At 37.5% G+C, this 26,278-nt stretch overlaps 1 protein-coding gene and 1 long non-coding RNA gene across 21 annotated transcripts in view; one reads left to right on the top strand and one right to left on the bottom strand.

Annotated features, from left to right (window-relative positions):
• The window catches only part of dpy (fibrillin-like protein dumpy), a 235,231-nt gene that overhangs the window by 130,733 nt on the left and 78,220 nt on the right, over positions 1-26,278 (top strand). For 16 of the 20 annotated variants that reach the window (XM_070107428.1, XM_070107427.1, XM_070107431.1 and 13 more), the window contains 6 exons: positions 4,584-4,715; positions 6,277-6,648; positions 9,071-16,345; positions 17,536-17,850; positions 17,937-19,745; positions 20,276-20,368. In XM_070107428.1, the coding sequence (XP_069963529.1) occupies positions 4,584-4,715; positions 6,277-6,648; positions 9,071-16,345; positions 17,536-17,850; positions 17,937-19,745; positions 20,276-20,368 (9,996 nt within the window). Of the gene's footprint in view, positions 1-4,583; positions 4,716-6,276; positions 6,649-7,146; positions 7,474-9,070; positions 16,346-17,535; positions 17,851-17,936; positions 19,746-20,275; positions 20,369-26,278 lie in introns of all 20 variants that reach the window. The other 4 variants (XM_070107442.1, XM_070107447.1, XM_070107446.1 and 1 more) reach the window with 3 other exon arrangements.
• LOC118682257 (uncharacterized) overlaps positions 1,474-26,278 on the bottom strand; it is a 131,288-nt gene continuing 106,483 nt past the window's right edge. Inside the window, exon 6 of the long non-coding RNA XR_011395657.1 lies at positions 1,474-1,726. This is a non-coding gene — a long non-coding RNA (uncharacterized lncRNA). The remainder of the gene's footprint in view (positions 1,727-26,278) is intronic.

The raw sequence follows: 26,278 nt of genomic DNA on the forward strand, positions 1-26,278 counted from the left end.
ATTTTTTTTATTAATGATAATTTGTATATATGAAAATTAGAAAATTATAAACCTATTGCTATTTGGCTGCATATCTGCTAATATTTTATTTTTAAATGATTGTAATATTCTCAAATTCAAAGAGCTGGCAACCTCGAAAATTTTTGTTTCAATTGAAAGCGCTTTAAACCGCTTTTATTTTGATAACCATATTGCTATAATTCAGTTCTTAGCTAATCAATCTCGTTGAATTTAAATTTTTATGCAGATGGCAACCCTTTTCATTATTATCTTCGAGAGATAACTTACAGCTTTAAAACTTTCAGAAAGAAATATTTTTAATAATATTTTGTTTACAAAAAAAAAACATTTGCAACTAGAAGAAGCCTTCTTCAGGCACTGTAATTTAATGACCGTTGAAAAAAAATTGTGTGGCAGCCTAACACAATAAACTCTAAACATTCCTATACAACATCTTTTTGTGGTGTTTTTTTGAAAATGTTTTTTTACTTATAAGTTTTAAACTTGCCACCTGTTTTTATTAACTATAGCATACTATACCGAACAACCGAAAAAAATTAAGTTGGTTTAACCTTCACACTAATAGCGCTTTGTATGTTGCCAGTGTGACGAAATTTTTTGACGTAACTCAAAATTTAAATTTTACTACCCTACCTAGAGAAGTTTTACCGTAATTGGAAAATAAACTGCAAAGTCATTATTAGTTAATTTAAATCAATTTATAACATATGGTGGCAAAAATATGATTGACGTAACAGTCGACAAGTTGGTGGGAAAAAAAAAACAAATTAAAAATATATTATATAAAAATAAAATTGGCTCCTTCCTGTAACCAAAGATATGAAAAAAAATTCTGCGAAACAGCCAAAGGTTGAATTCAAGCCATGCTTGATGAGCTCATGCGTGAAAATTAGAAATATCAGCATAACTACTTGCTACAAGTGCCACGGTGGTATGGAAATTAATTACTTGCCAAGACAAATGCGGGTACGAAATGTCGGCATAACACGCGTACAAGCGTTATATGTATTTTTTTTCACATGCATACATATATGTGTACATATAAATTAAGCTTTAGTCAGCAAGTAGTCAAGGTCAAACTTTTTAGAAAAATTATTTTTTTTAATTATAAAAAATATAAAGCAAATAAGCGTAAAGATGCTAGGCGTTGCCAATTTTTTCTAACTAAAATTTTTTTTCATTCTTTTCTAACTAAGAACCAATGAAAAAAATTAAAAAATTAAAAATTATGACTCAGCGCATAATTAAGAAAGCGCCAGACTTTTTTTATGCAAAATTAGAATAATGTTTATTTTTTTCTGTCTTACTAAGTATATAAGTACATACATATGTATAGACTGCGTATTTTTAAGTTCAAAATTCATTTCTTGACACTTGTTTCTTTCTTACTACGGGAACAAGTTGTTTAATTTAATTTGTGTAAAAGGTAGAATTTGGCTACTTACCCGCTTCTACGTAGGCTTAATAGCGTACCACCGTAATTTTTTGCTATTACTTGTACTCATATTCTGCTCAATTCAAGCGAACGCTGTGGGAAGTTGGCGCCTCATTAGGCGGCAGCAGCCTCTTTCGAGGTCATCAATTTGAGCTTGAACACAGCTGGTGCTATGTACATACATATACCCGCATAATATATTTACCCTAAATTATGATTTTTGTACACCAGCAGCATCTTAGAAGGCTTGCAGGTTCACACGCGTTCAAGCTTAAAATAGAAACAAAGTAGATAAATGCACATAAATTAAATAAATAGAAAATAATTAAACTGTTGGATGTGCATACACACACACCTAAGAGTAAGCAGGTTGTGTCTATAGAAAATAGCATAAAAGCCTAACTTGAATAATAAATACTGGGCTTCTTTAAGAACGCTGTAAAAATATTTACATCTTGACAAAGTACATGATAAACAGAAAAAAGTGTTAAATAATAACAACATATTTACTGCTGAACATCAAAAAATCAGTATTTGATTAAGCACTTCAATTTCGGGATTCATATTTTCGGGGTTCATATTTTCGGGGTCCCGAAATAATTCGATATAACACCATTTTATTTGCATTTCTAAAGAGACAGTTCTCTATATATATTTTTTTAATTTAAATAATAATCCCAAAATTTCGGGATTGCGATTTTTCAAATCTGCAAAAAATTAATAAGAACAGTAATAACATATTTAAGAGCATAAAAAAACTATTTAATTAAATAAATTTCGGGATTCATATTTTCGAGATTCAGGTTATCGAAATCCCAAATATTTCGATTGGGCGTCATGTTTAATCACATTTTAAAGTGGCAATTCTTGGTATATTTTTTTTATTTAAGTAAATATCCCGCAATTTCGGTACTGCGAAATTTCAGATCTAAAGCTCTAACACATGAAAGTCATTAGTAATTTACTTCATTCTATGCATTTGTTTAACAATTGAGACATTCCAATTCAACAAAAAGATATAAATTTCTAAAATCAATTATTCCTGCGCGCTCTTACCTTTCACGCGACTATTAATAAGAGAAAGCAACAACAACAAATTGCAAACAACATAAAATCAATTAGATGCATGCCATTTACGGTAATGAAGAATGTCCAATCTAATGGCCAGCGAAAGAGTACATTTGTAAGCCCGAAAAAATTTAAGCGCTTATTAACTCTTTGAACTGCAGACAAGCGCTGCAATCTTAGTAACGAGTTACAAGCTAGAGTATGTTGGAGAAAATACCAAATGCGGTAAAAGTATTTTGATGATCTATGCCGTAGAATAACAAGCGACGCCAGACAATCGGTAATAGACACATTAACCCTGCAAGGTGGAAAAGCATGCAGTACTCTTCCAAGGGGGTAGTGGAGGGATGGAGTTGAAGTGGAAATTGATTTTTGCGCTTTCTTGAAAACGAAATTGTGGGAGAGTGGCAGTTTCTCAGGCCAAAAGTTTGTTTGTTTCTTTTTTTCCTTAATAAGAAAAGTATGAGAATTGTGGCCCGTAAAATAAAAAAAAAAAAGTGTTAGATTAAATTAAATTAAATAAAATCCAATTAAATTAAACTGATTGAAATTAAAATAAATTAAATTAAATCAAATAAAAATAAATAAATTTAAAATAAATCAAAGAAAATTAAAAAATTTAAATTAACTTTAATTTTTATTTAATTAAATTAAAATAAATTAAAAATTTAACTATTAAATTTAATTATTTAAAATTAATTAAATTTAAAAAAATACAAATTAAATTTAAATAAATTTGATTAAATAAATAAAAATTTAATTAAGTTCAATTAAATTAAATCAAATAAAATAAAATGAAATTTAATTAAATTAAATTAAATAAATAAATAAAATAAAATAAAGTTAGATAAAATAAATTAAATTAAATTTAAGTCAAATTAAATAAAATTATTGTAATTTAAAATAAATGAAATAAAATCAAATAAAATTAAAAAAAAAATTAGGTATAATAAATTAAATTAAAATTATGATTATTATTAAAATTAAAATATTTAATTTAAAATAAAATAAAAACTAAAATAACATGCAACAAAATCTAAAATCAAATATGATAATAGACTTTCACTACTTACTTTTTTTTTTATTTTGTCGTATAGAAAAACTTATAAATACACAGATATAAAATGTTAATTAGCACATAATCACATTAGAAGTGATTTCAAAACAAATCAAATGTAAAACCACTTTACAACCTTGAACTGCATGTCAAATAGGTGTATTTTATAATATTTTCACAATTTATTGTTTGCAATTTGCATAAATTCACGCGCCACTGACATTGCATATGCATGCATGCAACACAGTCGCCGCACTTGCCACAACATGACAATGAAGTGTCAGCGCACAAATCAACATATTCAAATTGCACAAAAAAGAAGCAAACAACAACAAGCTATGAAGCAAAAGTGTAAAAAATTAAGAAATTACCTTCAATTTGCATAATCAATGCCAAATAATGATGCGCTGACAGGCCAAAGTCAGCGGCAATTACGCATGCGGAACATACTAGCTGCATGTATGTATGTATTTATATGTCAAACAGCGTGGTTTATTGTTGCTGCTGGGCGCATAAAGTGCAGCATACGCATTAGTTGGCGGTGATGCATGAAAACTGCGTAACAACAAAGCCAATGGCGGTAATATTCAAAGGTAGACAGGAGGGCAAGTTTGTCGCTTAAGTCTTTCGTTTTGCAATGGTGCGCAAATAAAAGAGTTACATACGTGTTGCATACGTATCTATGTATGTACAAGCGTTGTTGTCCAAAGTGATGGACGCACATTTCAACGTTAATTTATTTGTTAGAAAAAAAATATCTAAAATCAGAAGGAAAACCATAAAAAACGCCAACCTTGGCATTCATAACAATAATCAATTCATCGAAGCGTTCAATTCCAATGCCTAAACCCTTAACCACTCAAATACACAAACATATATACAAACACAACACGCACACATGACGTAATATTCATAAAGATTTGCTACGCCTTAATCCTCTAATATTTTTGCTTCATCACATTGCTTCTTTTCCTTACATACATGCCGCATACTCACACACAGATATCGACGAATGCCAAGATCCTACGATAAGAGCGCGTTGCGTCGAGAACGCCGAGTGCTGCAATCTGCCAGCACACTATCTCTGCAAATGCAGGGATGGCTATGAGGGCGACGGCGAGGTGCTGTGCACAGGTAAGTCTGAATTAACGAAAAATGCTTTTGGTGCTTGGGTAGTCGAACTAAGAATTAAATGCTTTTTTATAATTTTTTTTCATATAAAAAAAAATTTGTGGGTAACAGGAAGAGGTAAGCTTTCGGCAAGTATTGTTTGGCAATTAATTATTATTTGATTTGAAAATCAACGCAAACTAGGCATGGAGTCTTGTTATTTTATTTATTTTTTGTTTTTGTCTGTTGCATATCAAATGGAATTTGTTGCGGTATGCACACACTTATAGTTGAGATACCAAGGTTATATGAAAATTTTGCGGCTTTACAGTGATATCATCCGCGTTTTCAAATTGATTTCAAAGAAATATAAAATCTTTTTAATATTCTCTACTTGCTGAGAACATACTAACGTTCCAATTTGTATAAGCTCACTTTTAGTACCACACAAAAAAAAACAAAACAAATGAAATCGAAAAAAATATTAGATACATACAGTTCTTAAAATCTGTCCTTCTTAATGGAATTATTTTATTACAAATTCTCGCTCCCTCCTCTATTTAGCCCTCCATTAAATATTAATCGGTCATTTATCGGTTATCGAAAAAGTAAGTTATCGATTTTTTTAAATGTGATAGCTATCAAACTAAACTTAAATAGTTGACCATTTTTTCAATAGACATCTTTTAAATATACATAAAATCAAATTTATCGATAAATGCATAATTTAGTTCATTTAATCAGTTATCGAAAACGAAAGGACAGCTTAGCAATTTCTGTGAGCAAAAACCATGTTCAGCAATCATCCGGTTTCAGATAAATTTAGTTTAGATTTTTTAATGCTGTAAATTTATCGATTTTGCTGATTTACGGTTACTACGATATTAATTTATTATGTTTTTCAAAATTTAAAATCTGAGGAAGAAAATTAGCATTGAGTCTATGGATAAATATTGCTGCATATTCAATATCAAAATTAAACATAGAATAAATATCGATATATTTCAAATCGACTAATTTTGGGAGCAAGACAATAGTGAATATATTTCTTAAAGCACATTTAAAGCATATATTTATCGATAAAATTAATTTATCGATGACAATGTAAGTATTTCAAATCGATTAATTTCAGAAGCAAGACAATAGGGACATATTTCTTAAGACTAATTCATATAAAAATATTTAATGAATGCAATATAAGTAATCACATGCAAAGCGCTTTATCGATAAGCTTACGGCTTATTTTACAAATCTTAGTGGGATCTAAAAATAAAATGTAAAGTTTTTTATTTATTCTGGTTTTTTAATTTACTTTTAACTTAATTTCGTTGATATAAGGTAACGATTTATCGATAAATTGGGGTATATAATTGTTTACAGGTTTAGCTCACAGATAATTTCTTCAATTGTATGTAAGCTCTAGAGACTTTATATTATAAAACCTTGAATTTTTTCTTATATTGATTTATGAAGCTTTTAAGCTCTTCTCTAAGCTTATTTCTACAAAAAGCTTACTTCTTATAAAACCGTTTTTTAATTTCCTATGTAAGTTGAGTCTCATATTTTCACTTTCTCAATCCCTCAGACCTCAACGAGTGCCAAAGTCCCACTGCCTGCGGCACTGGTGCGCAATGCATCAATACGCCCGGCAATTACACCTGCGCATGTCCCGAAGGCTACCATGGCGATCCATATTACAGCTGTACGGACATCGACGAGTGCACACATCCGAATGCCTGCGGTCCAGGTGCCATCTGTACGAACCTCGAGGGCGGTTATCGCTGCGACTGCCCAGAAGGTTACGACGGTGATGCGCGCTCGGCGAACGGCTGTGCCGACTATGATGAGTGTGCACGTTCGCCATGTGGACGTAATGCGCAGTGCCTGAATAACGACGGTAGCTTCAAGTGTATCTGCCCCGATGGCTATGCGGGTGATCCCAGTCAAGGTTGTGAAGGTAAGTGTCGAGAAATTGAAAAATAGCAGCTACGCTTTTCTTGATCAAAATCTCAAGACTAAGTTTATGGTATTTATTTGTTATTCTTTTTTATGTATTTGCATCCCTCACGGAAAAATCAAAAAAAATATATATATTTTAACCATTGCACTTTCACGCGCATACAACACCAAATTCGATATAAAACATTTAAACAACAACAACAACGTACACTAATTGTTAATCACGGTGGCACAAAAACATAAATTCACAACTCGAATCGTTTTTACATGCACATACAAAAAAAATAAAAACCGTAACCACAACAACAACAACACGCAAAATGCATTTAACCACTAAAACGCCAACAACAAACCAAATAAAAACACATTCGGGGCAATAACGAAAATTATTTAACCCAAACATTCAAATCATAAACGCACCGCACGTACATATCAAAATTATTGACGTCTCAACCCACATTTACCACTCGTGCTCATTCGTATCAACATCGCGTAGACGTCGACGAGTGCTCCACTAACAATCCATGTGGTTTGGGTGCTGAATGCGTGAATATTGGCGGTAGCTTTGCGTGCCATTGTCCGCCCGGCTATGCGCTCGAATTCGAACGGGAGTATAGTCTGGGTGGTGGCGGCATCTATGGCGGCAATGGTACAACACTAAGGGTAACCGGCGCCGGTTTAGCTTGTGTCGATATAGATGAATGTAATATGGATAATGGTGTGGCCAAGTGTGGCACGAACGCAAAATGCATTAACTTTCCGGGCTCATATCGTTGCTTATGCCCGAGCGGCTTTCAAGGACAGGGGTATTTGCATTGTGAAAGTTAGTATCGCTTATTGTAGTATTTGAATAGTAGTAAACTTTTACATATTAAGGTTGAAAGCTTGCAAGCTTTACTTGAAAGCTCAAAAATTTATCTGAATTAATATCGTCAAAGCTTACGTCAAAACACGGTGTTTTAGCGTTTTCAAAATTCGGCTTAGCCTGTTTGGGCGCAAGGCTTGCAAGCTTTTAACGCATCACACTACAAGCTTCTTATGCGATGCTTTAAACAAACACCGCACACTTTAAATGCTTTCCTACACTTTCAACACTTTTCACAATTTGCTTCCCAGCAAACTAAAAGCTTTTAATGACGCGTAAAAATATTATCAATAATTTTAATTAAGCATAAAAGATTAAAGTTTTCAATAAAAACTTTCGCAGAAGTGTGATAAAATTACTAAGCTTTTAAGGCTTGGATAATGCATAGACTATCAATCACTTTCGAAGACTTTCAAAAGTTTCTCAGTTTACAGTGTAAAAGCTCTCGCTCTACCATTCTTTTCCTATTTCCTCTTCTACTCTAAATTGGGGGAGCTTTTCCTACTTATAAATCAACTTACGATAATATTACTGCCATGGATTTGTGGTACCATATTGGCTTCAGCAAAGCTTTCATTTGAATGTAATTTTGCAGAATATTTAAAACTTAAATGCTTTCATAGTTATAGATATACTCTTAAAGTCAAGATACTTTGCTGCAAAAAAAATCGATTGAAACTTTTTTCAAGAGTTATTGAAATTCACGCAAAAATTGTAATAGCTTTCCAATTTCATACAAAATTGATAAATCATACCAAGTCCCTAGGTTGTCAATCCTTACTATCAAATGAAAAGAAGGAAAAAACAATAGATGCTAACTTTTTCTAAGAGAAAAGTTCCTAAAGTGATATGACTGAAAGCTCTAATCACCAACAATAGCATTCGTTAATGAAAGCTCTAACTCTTGTCTTCGCAAATTTTTAAACAGTGCTTAAAGCTTCACACAATGAAAGCTTCAATTTATAGAAAATGTTTGCTGGGAAAACTTTCAACAACTCCAAACTTTGCTAAAACTTACAAAAGCTTTCATAAAGCGCTTGCTTTGGAAGCTTTCTTAACTGCTATTATCCGCTTAGTTTAAAAGCTGCATTTGCATTTAAATACAACTCTTAGTTTGCGGCAGCTTCTTCATAGCTTTCGTTTTAGTTTCCGCTCCTACTGCCTATTTTCACGCTATTCCTACACATACATATTTCATATATTATTTACATCAAACTCATTACATTCATGAATACATTGTAACCAAGTATATTTGTTCTTTGTTTAATTTTTAACTAATTTAACAACCTTCTCCCAACAACACCACCACCACAACCACTATGAACCAAAAATAAAAACACCAATCAATACCATCACTGCAACAAACGCCTACCATCCAACTACCTTGAAACCCAATCCAACCAACCAAACCGAACCAAAAACTATTATAACACCACGCGAACCACCAAATCAACCGAATTTAACGTTTGAATCAATACTTCTGCACCACTCCGCACGTGCAACGACAACGTCACTACACCAATTTGATACGCACTCGTTTACGTGCGCACTATAGATATCAACGAGTGCCAGGACAATCCTTGTGGCGAGAATGCGATTTGCACCGACACCGTCGGCAGCTTTGTCTGCACCTGTAAAACAGACTACACCGGTGATCCCTTCCGTGGCTGCACGGACATCGATGAGTGCACCGCACTGGAGAAACCTTGCGGCACCCATGCCATATGCGAAAATGCTGTACCCGGTTACAATTGTAAGTGTCCACAGGGCTTCGATGGAAAACCAGACCCGAAAGTGGCCTGCGAGCAGGTCGATGTGAATATACTTTGTCGCAGCAGTTTCGATTGCACCAACAATGCGGAATGCATTGAGAATCAATGTTTCTGTTTGGATGGCTTCGAACCGATTGGCTCCAGTTGTGTTGACATCGATGAATGTCGCACGCATGCGGATGCCTGTGGCGTGCACGCACAATGTATAAATACGCCCGGCTCGTTCCGTTGCGATTGTGAGGCTGGCTTTGTTGGCACACCACCGCGTATAGCTTGTAAGGAACCATGTGAGGATGTGCACTGTGGCGAACATGCTTACTGCAAACCGGATGGCAATGAGGCTTATTGTATTTGCGAAGACGGTTGGACTTTCAATCCCAGTGACATCTCAGCCGGTTGTGTGGATATTGACGAGTGTGATGCGGTACATGGTCCCTTTGGCAGTTGTGGTGTTAATGCGACGTGCACGAACACGTTGGGTAGCTTTAGTTGCGCCTGTCCATCTGGCTTTTCCGGCGATCCGCATGCTAAATGCGTCGACGTGGATGAATGTCATGTGGGCAATAAGTGTGGTGAAGGTGCGGAATGTGTTAATATGAATGGCGGTTATACCTGCCGTTGTCCAGCCGATTCGATCGCCGATCCAGATCCCACGGTGCGTTGCGTACCGATTGTTACGTGCGTCTCGAACAACGACTGTCCTGGTAATGCAATTTGTGATGCGGAAAAGCGTTGTCTATGCCCACAGCCAAATATCGGCAACGACTGTCGTCATCCTTGTGAAGCGGTTAATTGCGGCACACATGCACAGTGCATGTTGGCCAATGGCCAAGCGCAATGCTTGTGTATCGAAGGTTATACGGGCAGCCCCAATACGCCCGGCGGTTGTAATGACATCGACGAATGTAAGACGAGTCCATGCCAAGCGAATGCAATTTGTACCAACACAGCTGGTGGTTATCTCTGCCAGTGTCCAAGTGGATCCAACGGTGATCCATATCGTGAGGGCTGCACCGCAGGAAAAATCGCATTCACTTGTTCCGACTCAAATCCCTGCCGGCCGGGTGAAACCTGCGTCACAGACTCATATACCGGTAGTGGTGTGTGTATTTGTCGACAAGGCTACGAACGCAATACAGAGTCGGGTCTTTGTCAGGATGTGGATGAGTGTTCACCGAGTCGCCAGAAGGCGGCTTGTGGACTTAATGCGCTTTGTAAAAATCTACCCGGCAGTTATGAATGTAAGTGCCCACAAGGATTTAGCGGCAATCCCTTTGTTATGTGCGAGCAATGCAAGTCACCGGAATGTCAATGCCAGCCACCATACAAGCTGGTCGGCAACAGCTGCATACTCGCCGATTGCTCAAAGGATAAAAAATGCCCTAACGGTGCTGAATGTATTTCAATCGCTGGTGGCGTTAGCTACTGTGCCTGCCCGAAAGGCTATAAGACCGGACCCGATGGTTCGTGCGTTGATGTGAATGAATGTGTGGAACGTGACTCGCAAGTGTGCGCTTTTGGCGCTGAATGTATTAATATACCCGGCAGTTTCACGTGTGCATGCCCTGAGGGCTATAACGGGGATCCTTACCATGGACTCTGTGCACCAGCGCAACGTAAATGTGCTGCCGATAAGGAATGTAGCACGAATGAGAAATGTGTACAACCTGGCGAATGTGTCTGTCCACCACCATTCTTCTTGGATCCCTACGACAACAACAAATGTAAGAGTCCTTGCGAACGATTTCCTTGTGGCATCAATGCCAAGTGCACACCAACAGATCCACCACAATGTATGTGTGAACCAGGATTCAAAGGTGACCCGCTTATGGGTTGTACCGATGAGGATGAGTGTGCGCACTTGCCTTGCGCTTATGGCGCTTACTGTGTTAATAAGAAAGGCGGTTATCAGTGTGTTTGCCCAAAAGGTTTCACAGGTGATCCATATAAGAGCGGTTGTATTCTGGAAACCGGCGTGCCGAAGAGTAAGTGCACTGCTAACGAAGACTGTGCAAGCAATTTGGCTTGTGTGGAAGGAACTTGTGTGTCGCCATGCTCCAGCTTACTATGCGGACCCAATGCCTTCTGTGAGACTGAAAACCATGCCGGCTGGTGTCGTTGCCGCGTCGGTTATAGCAAAGATCAAAACGGTGATTGTGTATCACAATGTAAGGATATTATTTGTGGTGAAGGCGCTCTCTGTATACCAACGGCAGAGGGACCAACTTGTAAATGTCCACAAGGTTCCTTCGGTAATCCATTCCCAGGTGGCTCCTGCTCGACGGATCAATGTAGTGCCTCACGTCCATGCGCTGAGCGTCAAGTTTGTATCAATGGCCGCTGTAAGGAACGCTGTGACGGCGTGGTATGTGGCATTGGTGCCACTTGTGACAGGAATAGTGGCAAATGTGTTTGTGAACCCAATTTCTTCGGTAACCCAGATCTCGTGTGTGTTCCACCTGTTAAATATGCTGAATGTGAGCCAAAGTGCGGTGAAAATGCGCACTGTGAGTATGGTTTTGGCAATAGTGTATGCGCTTGCAACCCTGGCACGACGGGCAACCCCTACGAAGGTTGTGGTCCACAAAACAAGAATATTTGTGCACCCAATAGCTGCGGTACGAATGCTGAATGTCGCGCTGATGGCCAACAAATCAGTTGTATCTGCCCGCAAGGGTTCACTGGTAATGCCTACGTGGGCTGCCAAGATGTGGATGAGTGTGTAAACAAACCTTGTGGTCTGAATGCGGCCTGCCTCAATACACACGGCGGTTTCGAGTGTCTCTGCCTTTCTGGATTCGCTGGTGATCCATTCAGCAGTTGCCAACCTGTCGATACTGTTTTCTGTAATGATGCTGATAGATGCGAATGTAACGCACGCGTCGAATGCCCTGATGGCTACACTTGTGAGAGCGGTAAGTGCAAGAATCTGTGCTCAAAGACCGCTTGCGGCCCAAGAGCTGCCTGCGATGGCGGTAAGTGTATTTGTCCACTCGGTTATATCGGTGATCCATACGACACCACTAATGGGTGCACCATCCGTGGTCAATGTAATAACGATGCAGATTGTAAGCACTCGGAAATTTGCTTCCAATTGGGCAAAGGTTTGCGCAAATGTGTTGATGCCTGCTCAAAGATTCAGTGCGGTCCGAATGCGCTTTGCGTGTCAAACGATCATCGTTCGTCTTGTATTTGTACTGATGGTTATTTCGGCAATCCAAGCAATCTACAGGTGGGTTGCCAACCCGAACGAAAAGTTCCGGATGAAGAGGATAAATGCAAATCGGATAGCGACTGTGAAGCGGGCTACTCGTGTACACCTGACATGCACGGCACCAAAGAATGTATCAACCGTTGCTCGAAGGTCGTTTGTGGCACGAATGAAGTGTGCCACATTGATGCGAATGGACATGCGCTATGCAACTGCGCAGATAGCTTTGTTTGGAATCCCGTCACTTCATCTTGTGAAAAGCCTTCACTGCCTGACTGTACTAGTGATACAGACTGCCCAGCTGCTTCTGCCTGTAGACCCGACGTAGTCGGTGTACTCAAGTGTGTCTCAATCTGCGATGAATTTACATGTCCGGCCAATTCGGTTTGTCTAGCGCTTAATCACCAAGGCCGTTGTGATTGTCTGACCGGCTACGTTGGCAATCCAAACGATCGAAATGGCTGCCAGCCTGTGACGAAGAATCAATGTCGCACCAATGCAGAATGCGCCGAATCAGAAGCATGTGTAAAATATGGACCCACTGACAGTCTCACTTGCCGACTAGCTTGTGAAAGTGTTAAATGTGGTCCACGTGCCGTATGCATCACTAATAATCACATCGCTCAATGCCAATGTCCACCAGGACCATATGCTGGCGATCCAAATGATCCATTCAATGGCTGCCAGAGCGTACCTTGTGTCTACAATCATGACTGTCCACCGACCAAAATGTGCAACCGTATGACACATACCTGCTACGATGTCTGCGATGAAGAATCCTGTGGAGAGAACGCCATATGTATTGCTGAAGATCATCGTGCCGTATGTCAATGTCCACCAGGCTTTAAAGGAAATCCCATGCCTGAAGTGGAGTGCACAAAAGTCAGCGGCTGTCAGCCCGGCACATGTCATCATTCCGCCATTTGTGAGGTCACACCAACTGGACCAATGTGCCGCTGCCCGGAAAATTTCATTGGTGAACCCGAAACAACCGGCTGTCGTCCCGTTGGCCAATGTCCAAATGGCGATGCCGATTGTCCAGCGAATACCATTTGCGCTAGCGGTCGTTGCATTGATCCCTGTGAGAACGCTTGCGGTCAGAACTCCGAATGTAAGGTGGTTAATCGCAAACCAGTTTGCAGTTGCCCATTGAAATTCCAGCAAAACGGTGAGTCACCTAAAGAGGGATGTGTACGTTCAGTGTCCAGATGTAGATCCGACATTGATTGCGGCGGTGATATTTGCTATAATGGACAATGTCGAGTAGCTTGCCGCAATGCAGACGATTGTTCAGTAGGTGAAAAATGTTTGAGCAATATTTGTGTAATACCCTGCTTGGACCATAGTCAGTGTACATCAGGTTTAGCCTGCTTGGAAGGCCTTTGCGTTCTTGGCTGTCGCAGTAATAGGGATTGTCCATCAGATCAATCATGTATCAACAATAAATGTGCTGATCCCTGCAAAACGGGCGGTATATGCGGTCCCAATGCGCTGTGCAGCATCGATAAACACCTCAGCCAGTGCACTTGCCCCGAAGGATTCGAAGGTAATCCCACACCCGATCAAGGTTGTGTACGTGTACCGGCACCATGCTTGGCTACCAATCAGTGCCCAAGCAGTCATATGTGTATCGGCAATCAATGTAATTTGCCATGTCAAAAGGCATCGGCTTGCGCAATCGGCGAACGCTGCTACCAGAATGTTTGTCGCAAAGTTTGCTACACGAGCAACAACTGTTTGCCTGGTGAAATTTGTAATAATGACGGCACATGCCAACCTGGCTGTGACTCCGATGCTGATTGTCCACCTACTGAACTATGTCTCAGCGGTAAATGCAAATGTGCTGCCGGTTTTATTGGCACACCATTCGGTTGTTCAGACATCGATGAATGTACTGAGGAGCCTTGTCATCCCACTGCACGTTGCGAGAACTTACCTGGTTCCTATCGCTGTATTTGCCCTGAAGGCACAGTCGGCGATGGTCTAACTCAACAAGGCTGTATAAAACCAAAGGAATGTTATAAGGATGACGATTGCGCGAACAATCTTGCCTGCATTAATGATAAGTGCACAGAGCCCTGCACCAATACTACTTGTGGACCGAATGCGCTTTGCAATGCAGAAAACCATCAAGCTTCTTGTTATTGCCCACCCGGACATTTGGGTGATCCCAGCGAACATACAGTCGGCTGCTTCAAGGTCGAATGTATCGTAAATGAGGACTGTGTCAGTGATAAGGCTTGCGATGATGAAACGAATCGTTGCATGAAACCTTGCGATCTTATTTCATGCGGTAAAGGCAGTTGTAGTGTTGCAAATCATCAAGCCTTATGTACTTGCTACGAAGGTTACCAGCTTGTAAACAACAACTGCGAAGATATCAACGAATGTCTCTCTCAACCCTGCCATAGCACAGCTTTCTGCGAAAATCAACCGGGCACATTCCAGTGCCAATGTCCGGAAGGACTGATAGGCGACCCAATTAATGTGGGTTGTCGTGATCCCAACGAATGTCTCACCGACTCAGATTGTCCTTCAAGCGCAAGTTGCCAAAATGCACGCTGTCGTAGCCCGTGTGAACGCGAGAATGTCTGCGGCCGTAATGCCACATGTTTGGCGCAATCACACAATGCCATTTGCACTTGTCCACCCAATTCACGTGGTGATCCATCCATTGAATGCGTCTACATCGAGTGCTCGGAGAACGAGGACTGTGCCAATGAGAAAGCCTGCATGGACTCCAAATGTATTGATTGCTGCTCTCTGCCGAATGTTTGTGGCACTAATGCACGTTGCACTGCTCAGAACCATATCGGTGTTTGTACCTGTGAAAGCGGCACAACAGGCGATGCACAACTCGGCTGCGTCGCGCTACAATATTGCAACACAGACAGTCAGTGTGCTTCAGGCACAATATGTACCAATGGCATCTGCGCTTCACTCTGTACTTCCGTGCGTGATTGCATCTCGGATCAATTGTGCATACAAGGCGTTTGTCAGCCCACATGCCGTTCGAACTCTTCATGCCCCGAATTCCAGTATTGTCACAATAGCATTTGCACCAAGGAGGTGCTTTGCCGCAACGACGATGACTGTGATGTGAATGAGAACTGTATACAAGATACCTATGGACGCGCTTCGTGCGAGAATGTTTGTCTGGGTCGCGCTATTTGCGGACGCAATGCTGAGTGTACAGCACGTAGCCACACGCCCGATTGCGAATGCAAGGAAGGATTCTTCGGTGATCCGAAGAGTGGTTGTCGAAAGATAGAATGTTCTACGGACGCAGAGTGCTCCAACGATAAGACATGCGATGACCATATGTGTAAGATAGCTTGCCTCATCGGAGAACCGTGTGGTGAGAATGCGCTATGCACTACAGAAAATCATAAACAGGTCTGTCACTGTCAGCCTGGTTTTACCGGTGATCCGCGCTTACGTTGTGACGTTGTCGACTTTTGTAAGGATGCGCCATGCGGTCCGGGTGCACGTTGCCGTAATTCGCGTGGTTCATTTAAATGTACTTGTCCTCCCGGTTTGGTTGGTGATCCCTACAATGAAGGTTGTCGCACCGCGGTGGAGTGTGAAATTAGCGAAGATTGTCCCCCGCATGCTGAATGCACCAAAATTAACGGTATATCCAAATGTCAAGATGTTTGTGCGAATGTTAAATGTGGCACGAATGCCGAATGTATACCTAAGGGTCATCAAGCTCATTGTGCATGCCGTAATGGTTACGACGGTAATCCCGCTGATCGGATTGCCGGCTGTAAGCCACTACCCGTACCATGTCAAATGACCAGCGACTGCCCGACCAATACCTACTGTTCGGATAGTATTTGTAAACGTAAGTACTAACATGAAAAGGTACCAAAACACCCAACAACAACATAAAGAAAAAGTTTATTTACGCTAATAACGGTACGGTTTAGTTTTTGAAAACAAAATAATAAAAGCTAAACAACAACAAAATAATATCCTAGTGTAACCCTTTTAGAGAGCTAACTTCGTAGTTACCTTATTACACAACCTACTACCCTACTTACCAATAAAATGATACGCACAAGGGTCCGTGTAATGTCTAAATACATTGTGTTAATGTGTGCAGGATATGTGAAGCTACTGACATGCCTATAACCTAAAATAGTTAAGATCCTGGTGAAGTTTAATCTAATGTTTTTTGAATTTACCGAAAAAAAAAACGAAAATAAACGGGGAAGCGAATGGGGCACCAGATATTAATTAGTTTAAACAATTTAATGAGACTTTACGCTCAGATAAGTCGGACCTTTAGGGCCTATCTCTTAATAGATATGAATTGAGTTCGTAGTAAAGCTTAGGTTATTCTAAAGTCACTTATATATATAACGTTTAAGTACAAGACTATAGTCATCTAAAAATCTGTTATTCAAGCTGCCAGAATTATACGATTGTACAAAACAAAATTGCATCTAATATTCTATGAATCTAGATAGAGAGCTTATTTTAACGGTATTTGTATTTGTAATGGGTCAGAGTTGATGCCGATTCTCCCCTAATTCTTTATAATAAAGCAATGAATGTTAATAGACATATAGCTACATAGATATGAAGACGAGTGAAAATCTGGTAACTCAAAGCCCTTTAACCAAAAACTAAACAGTTTTTAAGTTTTAGGTTATATTTTTAGAAAAATTAATTTTTCATTATAGACTTGAAAACTTCTGAAAAACCGGTATCACAAAGCCGTTGAACCGAAAACTCAACTGCTTTTGAATTTTATGCTATATTTTCGCCAAACTTTGCGACGTCAAAGGCTTTGATTAAGTAGGCCAAAACTTTCATGCTGCCTGTCCAGCATTATGGAATGGTCGTTCAAATATTATATTAAGTAAATAAAGTTAGTAAATTAGTAAACAAACGACTTGGACTGTGTAACAAGAGTTAAAACAATAAACGAAATAACCTAATAGAAGAATTCGACAACGAACGCCCAACCACATAACTCTTAGACTTTGTTTCTATGATTTGCTAATCTGTTAACTCCCTGTATTACAGCTGCCTGCATACTCGATACCGAATGTGGCGCTACGGAAGTATGTCAAGGTGGTCAATGCGTGAATCCCTGCCTGCAGGCACAAGCTTGCGGCATGAATGCTGAATGCCATATACAGACACACTACAAACAATGCACCTGTCCAGCTGGTTTTACCGGCAATCCGGAGGTAGAATGTGTACGTATACCGGTGGCCTGCAATAGTGATGTGGAATGCCACGAAGGCTATAACTGTCGCGACTCAATGTGCCAGCCCGCTTGTCATAGCGACCAAGATTGTGCCTTGAATGAGAAGTGTCTACGCGGTAGCTGTATGCGTAAGTATTCGAGTCTCATCCAGACGCAGCACAAGCCTTTAGAAGCGAAGCGACAACTCAAATTTCACATTCTTCTCTATTTACAGTAACCTGTCGCGTGGACAACGATTGCTTCCTTGGACATGTTTGTCTACATAATAAATGCGTTTATGGTTGTCGTACCGACGATGATTGTAGCGCATCAGAGTCCTGTCGTCACGATAAGTGCACCAATCCCTGCCTGGATAACCCTTGTGGTCCCAACGCTGCCTGCTCCGTATCGAATCATCGTGCTATTTGTAGCTGTCTGGATGGCATGGTACCGAATCCAACACCACAAGTCGGCTGCGTACGCAGTCCACCGCTCGATTGTAATGAGAATCGTGACTGTCCCAATAGTTTGGCTTGCTTTGAGTTTGCCTGCCGACCGCTGTGTGCTGATAATGCTGGTTGTCTTACCAATGAACGCTGTCAAGGTGGTGTCTGCAAGCCGCTTTGTCGACGTGACGACGATTGCCGCGGCAGCGAAGTTTGTTTGGGACTAAGCTGCGTAGCTGGTTGCCGCTCGGATCAGGGCTGCCCACACGATCTATCATGTGTCAATCAACAGTGTATTAATCCATGCGCCGAACCCGCTGTATGTGGCACAAATGCTGAATGTTTGGTTATTGATCATCGCAAGCAATGCACATGCCCACAAGGGCTTACCGGCAATGCCGAAGTATCATGTAAAGCGCCGCGTACCGCTTGTGCGCGCAACGAGGACTGCGATGGAAATCAACTCTGTTACGGTGGCAGCTGTCAAGGTAAATGCCGCAATGATCAAAACTGCTTGGCCGATGAGCGTTGCATGCGCGGTACTTGTCGCACCGTTTGCAACACAGATTCAGCTTGCGCACAAGGACAGATTTGTGAAAATCGCGTTTGTCAAATTGGTTGTCGCAATGATCTCACCTGCCCCAGCAGTGAAGCTTGCGTCAACAAAAAGTGCAAAAATCCCTGCGAGACACCTGGTCAATGTGGTCAGTGCGCCAACTGCTTGGTGGTCAACCATGGTGTGCAGTGTAGTTGTCCGAATGGTTTTCTTGGCGATGGACTTAGCGGCTGTCAACAGCCACCACAACGCTGCAACTCCAACTGTCAGTGTGACGAAACGAATACCTACTGCGCCGATGCCTGTGCGCGCACCGAAGAGTGCGCCTGTGGTCAGGTGTGCACGCGTGGAAAATGTCGCCAAAAGTGTGGCGCCGGACGTAATTGTCCACTTGGTCAACTCTGCGAACGCGGCACTTGTCTTGCTGGCTGCAAGGCCAGCTCCGATTGTCCTACCGATCAAAGCTGCATCAAAGGTAAATGCGCCGATCCGTGCGCAGATAAGTCTGCTTGCGGCCGTAATGCACTCTGCACTGTCTCCGATCATCGCATGCTTTGTTACTGTCCTGATGGCTACGAAGGTGAGCCCAGCACGGAGTGCGTACAATTTGAATGTGCTCAGGATAACGACTGTGAACCGAATAAACGTTGTGATGCGGGTAAATGTCGCAACCCTTGCTTGGAATATGGCGCGTGTGGTGTTAATGCGCAATGCCGTGTTGTGGATCGCAAACCACAATGCTCATGCCCACCCGATTACTTTGGCACACCCGAAACCGAGTGTCGTCCAGTAGATGGCGGTTGCGCTAATCATCCGTGTGGTGCTAATTCCAAATGTACTGAAGTGCCTGGCGGTTATGAGTGCGCCTGCATGGACGGCTGTATGGGTGATGCTCACAAAGGTTGCGTCTGCGAAGGACATCTCGTGAATGCGTGCGCTGAACAACCATGTGGACAAAATGCTGCTTGCCGCGTCTTGGACCATAATGAAGCGCAATGTTATTGCCCCGCGGAATTCCCCTACGGCGATGCTTATGTAGAATGTAAGTATATTGTTGGAGGCGCTAAGCGGTTAAAGGCTCCACACAGCAAGTGTTGAGGAGCAAAAAGCCTTCGTTAATTCGCAAATCATCAGAAATAAAGATTTTATGCTCATTAGAAGAATTAGCAGCTTCTTTTTGTGGAAATTGACTCGGCATCATTTTCTTGTATAAAATTGTGCCATTGCGTAAACATTTTTGAAAGAGTTTTCTGAAACTTGTTTAATCCACTTTACAAAAATTTAAGAAAAGCAGCAGTGGTAATTATATTGCGAGTGAATGTAGGCAATAATTGTTTACAACTGCTGTATATGCTGTCAAGTAACTATTTATTAACACTTGCGCTTTACTGCAGGCAACGTATTTTATTAATAGTTAGAAATTAAATAGTTATAAATATTTAGTGCCACAATTTTGTGGGCAAAACATAAAACAATTTCAGTATTTAGAATATTATATTCACATTTTTTGATTTATTTGATTTTATTGAAAACTTTTCTTAACACTGTCCTCACTTTCCTAACAACGTAAAGGTTATTTAACACCACCACAAGAGGACTGTCGCACACAAGGTTGCATTACGGGCGAATGTGTGCGCCAAGGCGTCGACTACCTGTGCCGGCACGGTAAGTACCGCTATTTTTCCGTTATTGCAAATATATAATTGCATATGACAAACCAATAACCAGAAATGTTTAGCAAACTTAGTGAGTTTAGTTAAATAATTTTTCAGTTGCAGATTTTTTAGTTTAGCCTCACTTATTTTTTGTTTACTTAATTTTTTTTTTTAGTGCAAATTAAAAACTTGAGACCTGAGTCTAATACCACAAATAGTGTGAAAAAAAAACACAAAAAATATAAATAATAAATAATTAATTTTGTGCGTAACAATTGTTTGAGTTGAGATTTATGTTTTCTAATGCAACTGGGTAATAATGAAATTTCGTTACCAGCATTTTAATATTTAATATAAATTAATTAACCCCAACTATGCAAATGTTGCGAATAGTTTAACAATTGTTTTTAATAAATAAAACAGCATAATAAATAATAATAATACTTTTAGTGGAGCATTAAGTATTTTGCAACAAATTTAAATAATTAAATAATTGTTTACAGAGTTTGAATTTAACCTTTGACACAGCAAAAAGTAAACAAACACACGTTTTTTGCGGTTAACACTTGTTATTAAGCAAATAATTTTCACAGTGTAGTGTGTGTAAATACAATTTTTTACTTTGAATTTAATACCAAATTTAGTTATTGGGGTTTTTAAGACATTTTTAACGTTTCACACACACACATACACATACAAAACATATACAAAAACAATTCTCCACACAACATGTTCAGTGTGCCAGAAAAATAAATATGTGAAGAAACAAGAAAAAAAAAACCAATAAATAAATAAATATTTCAGTGGCAAAAAATAGAGATTTTATGACAAAACTATGCACTCAGCAAAATATTTTACAGTATTTAATTTTTTCAAGAAATTTTTTTTTTGCAAAAAATATGCATTTTTTCTAGTTTAGGTCCATAGTTTTTATTTTTATTTACTTTAATTTGCATTTAATTTTTTATTTATACTTTTATTTGACTTTTTTTATCATTTTTTATTTATTATAAAATATTAGCCAATTTTTTTCTAAGCAATCCATCCCTTATAGTGCATTTAAACTATTCGTACAACACATATACTATATTATGTGCATATATGCATGTGTTTCAAGTGAGATTATATGAATATATACTCATATATACAAAACAAAAAAAAAAATACCGAACGCTTGAAAATCAAAATTTATAAAAATCAAAAAGCAAAATTTAACGCATATGGAAGTTCGTGGAATGTCGCTGTCGCTATCGCGGTATCCCAATCTGTGCCTACAGACATGTAACACATATATATTTTTATAATTGCATACAACATAAGTATTCGTTTAACATTCACATCTGTATTGGTGCAAAAAACCAAACAAACAAGCAAAAAAAAAAAATGAAGAAAACAGTTGGAAAACAAAACAAAAAATAATATTTCACATGCTTACATCGTTTGTTTTTAGCCTAAAAACAATAAAACATAACCAAAATTCAGTAGGCGCTAACTCAAACAGCTACAAGTAGTTGAACATATGCTACAAATACATAAGACATGCATAATTTTTTATTGTTACATAATAAAAGTCAGTTATCCTTTACCAAATATACATGCACACACTCACATAAACATACCACACATACAAACATCCTTTATAGCTTATCCCGAAAACATATAAAACATTATCCACAACTATCCCAAAACCGAAAACAACCATGCTACAATACATACATACACCATATCGTAAGTAAAGTAAGCGCGCTTCATTGAAACGACTAAAATTTTATACATAAATAGTTATATATCTAAGATTCATGCACGAAGAAACAACGGTAATACAAAAATATCTGCAGCTTTAATTGCATTGGGTACAACGTTTCTGTGTCAAATCTCACAAAAACAAATTATGCGCAGAAAATAACGAAATTAATAAATAATAAAAAATAAATTAGTCGTCATTTTCAGCGCATATTAGTATGCCATGGAGCTTTTTAGAGCTTTCTGCTTCAAAAGCTTTCGTTGGAAACTTGAGTTGAAGCTTTTTAGGGTATATGGTTTCAAAAGATTTGAATGCATATTTGTAGAAAATATTATAGTACGTGTAGTAAAATTAAATGCCGTTCAACATGAAAAGTTGAGCTTTTTCTCTTTATACAACTAATAGTTGATATGGACAGATCTAACTTTATTCCTTAAATATATGTATATATGCTTTATGCTTCAAAGTATATATTTTTTGAGTAGCAACGAAAAACTTAAAAGCTCCACATACAAGCTTACATTGTTCATTTAATATATAAACTTTATGCCTCAAAAAATATAATATTATATTTGTTTATCAACGTAAAGCTGAAAAACTTTACAGACAAGCCTTATGTCTTAAAAAATATAATGTTTGATTAGCATTTAAAAGCTTAAATTGTTCATTTGATATATAAATTTTATGCCTCAAAATATATAATATTTGCGTAGCATTGAAAAGCTTAAAAGCTCTACAGACAAACTTAAATTATTCAATTTTTAAAAATGTTATAAGCCTGAACAAGCTTATATATGAATAGAAATGTTATAATCTTCTTTAAAGCTTTAACCATTAGCTTGCATCTCAGTATCTGTAAAAATTTACGCTGCTCACGAGCTAAATGAATCAAATTTGTTCATTAAAATTTAAACTATAAAACTTTTATGTTAAAGAAGCGGAAAATTAGTTAACGTGTTGTATATGTTTGTAATTTTCGAAAGCTTTTTCAAATATTTAAGCTTTTTGAAGCATTTTTAAAGTAAAAGTTAAAGCTTAGTGGTACTTTTATATAAGTACAACTAAGTAAAATTTTACATCATTTATTTGAAGCTTTTGTGGCAACTTTTCGGAGCTTTCATATAATAAAAGCTTTCCAAACTTTCACAAAGTAAAAACTTTCACATTGTAAACTTTTAAAATATTTAGTTATTAGATTATGTTTGCCATATATGGTACTTTCATAAAGCAAAAGCTCAAAAAATGTAGCTTTTGATTTAAAACATATATTGACATGCTAATTAGAAATTGAACTTACTTAATTTAAAATACCATATACACGAATATATTTTTCATTTTTTTGAATTTGTATTTTATGTTTCGTAATATTGAAAATATAAATCTTTTGTATTTTTTTAAAAACAAGAGCAATACAAATTTTAATAATAATATGCCTATTTATAAAAAAAAAAAACACATTTAAACCACAGATTTCTAGCAATCTGTTGAATTTTATAAAAATATCGTTCATTAAATAACTTTTTGCCGGTGTAACAACTCCACTCCGCCATAAACCTTGTCCCACCAGCCACCATTTTAATCGATTCCTAACCACCACCGTACGCTCCCTATTAATTAATTATACACTTATATAATAATTTAATGCAAAATTTAAAGTCTTAATACTACTCCATAGCCATAAACTACCCATACATAGGCGTACATACACTATATGAGCATATGTATGTATGTATGTGTGTAACACAGTAAATAACCAAGTAAAAGTTTAGCGCCAAATTGTAGCGAAAATTAATAGCAGCATTAGTAGCAGCAGCAGCAGCAAACACAACAACAATACCAAATTGAGCTAATACTAAAACCTAACACCAAAACAAAAAATGCAAAAGAAGCACACACACATACACAAAATACCGGATCAAGCGCCGCGATAGCGATAAGTAAAGCCAACAACAAGTTCGTGTAACAATTGGCAAAAGCAACACACAAAAAAAAAACAAAAAAGCAAAAACAAGTTTGTACGAAAACCATGAAAAGTTCAAAAATAAACAACGAAAATTAAATTTTTTGCAAAAACAATTACAACGACCAACACCAACACAAACACACACACGCAAACACGAACACAAAGCGACACAGTACCATTTACTGGTTAGCGCTGTGCACCCATCCACGCTCCCCCTTAGCAACGTGTCTCCCCACCAACTTCCAAGTGCTCCCACGCCTATGCGAACAACACCAACGCCCACTCTCCCCGCTTTAGTTACCCATATTTCGAGTTAAAACGTTGAGTTGAAATTCAAAATAGCAGCCTAGTATTGATTATTGATTAACAGTGCAATACAACAACAACATCAAATTTATATTAGTCCTGAGCTTGCTTATGACTAAACGTAAGCGTTATAAATATTATATAATTCAAAATGCTTACATAAATAAATTTTTTTATTTTTTTTTTCAAAACGTTTATATGCCGTTTAGTCTCAGATTGGGAACTGTGGACGGGACAATTCTCACATGGTTCACATATGCCAGCAACTACATATAATATATAACATATTTTAACATTTATTTATCTTAAAAATAAAAATAAATAAAATAAAAAATAATATATAACAATTATATTAAGTAATGCGTAGGGTCCCGCAATGCAGCCAGCTGTAACTAAATTCACTAACCCCGAACAATATTTTTGGTATTTTGCATTAGTCAGTAAGTTGTAAATATGTCTAAACCGCAGTGTACTGTTCTTTGGCAGTGAGCTATACTAACACTTGTAAATATTTTAATATGCTGTGTTGTTGTTGCACACACACAAACACACAGTTGTATATTTCGAAAAAGTATTTAAAAATATGTAAAAAAAATAAAACAAAATTACGTTTTGTATAAATTAGTTTTGGTATTCGATAATATTTTTTTAATTCATTTTTTTTTGTTTTTGCTAGTTTGTAAATTAAAATTATATTACGAAATGTAAAGAGCATATAAATATTATATATACAAAAACTTCCTTCATAATTTCCCTTTTATACATATTTTTTAAATTAATAAACATTTTGCTTTGAAGAAACTAAATACACATACATAGAAAACGGTTTAAAAAATATCCCGAATAGGTGTACATATTAGGGCAGAGCGCATGTGTTGGATGTCGTACGAATTTTCAACCGCAAAAATAATGAAATTATATAGACATAAACATTTCTTAGGGTTTCGAATGCTACGATTTTTTTTTTTTCAAAAACAAGTTCTGGCGCATATTCAAAATTTAACAACATTTTCTATTTACTCATGTTGTAAAAAAAATGTCTTAATATAAAAAAGTTTTCAACACTTTTTTTTAAAGAAAAAATTTGCAAATTTGAATTTTTATTGTTTTGAAACATCAAAATTAATTGTCACAAAATTCAAATATTAAAGCAAATTCAATTTTTAATTTTTCGAAATATATCGAAATAATTTTTTAGCTATCAACATATTTAGAAAGTTATGAATTCTAGTTTAATCCAAACTTCAAAAAAAATATTGAAACTCATTTCTAATTGGTTAAAAATGCTTTCAGTGATTGTTTAAAACTGTTTCTAAAAATTTACATTCACCGTAAAAAATTCTAAAAATTTCGATAAACTCTCCTAAAACGGTTTCTAAAAGCTTACATTCACACCCATAAAAAACTCTCAAATATTTGAAAAACTCTCCAAGAAAACTCTCAAAAATTTTTTAAAACTGTAAGTTCTGTATTCGATAAAAATACTTTCAGTGATTGTTCAACACTGTTTAAAAATTTACTTTCACAGCAGGAAAAATTCTCAAAATTTTGAAAAATTCTACAAAACAATTAAAATTATACTTTCAGAGCCGAAAAGGCACTGCAAATTTTGACAAACTCTCCAAAAAAATAAGAAACTAATTCCGAAGCCTTTAAAAATGCTTCCAAATAATGTTCGAAACAGTTTCTAAATTTTTTCACAGTAAAAAGCTCTCCAATTTTTAGAAAAATCTCCATAGCTCTGTCTGAATCTGTCTTAAACCACATTTTATAGTAGCCAACTCTCTTACTGAGTCAAAATTTTTCTACGCTAAAGCTGTAAAATTTTATCAGGTGGCAACTTTCATTTCAAAACTGCCAGAAACTTAATAACGTAGATACCAACGCCCATTCCTAAGCAAAATTTG

The sequence above is a fragment of the Bactrocera oleae genome, chromosome 3 (genome assembly GCF_042242935.1).
Source record: "Bactrocera oleae isolate idBacOlea1 chromosome 3, idBacOlea1, whole genome shotgun sequence".
Classification (NCBI taxonomy): domain Eukaryota; kingdom Metazoa; phylum Arthropoda; class Insecta; order Diptera; family Tephritidae; genus Bactrocera; species Bactrocera oleae.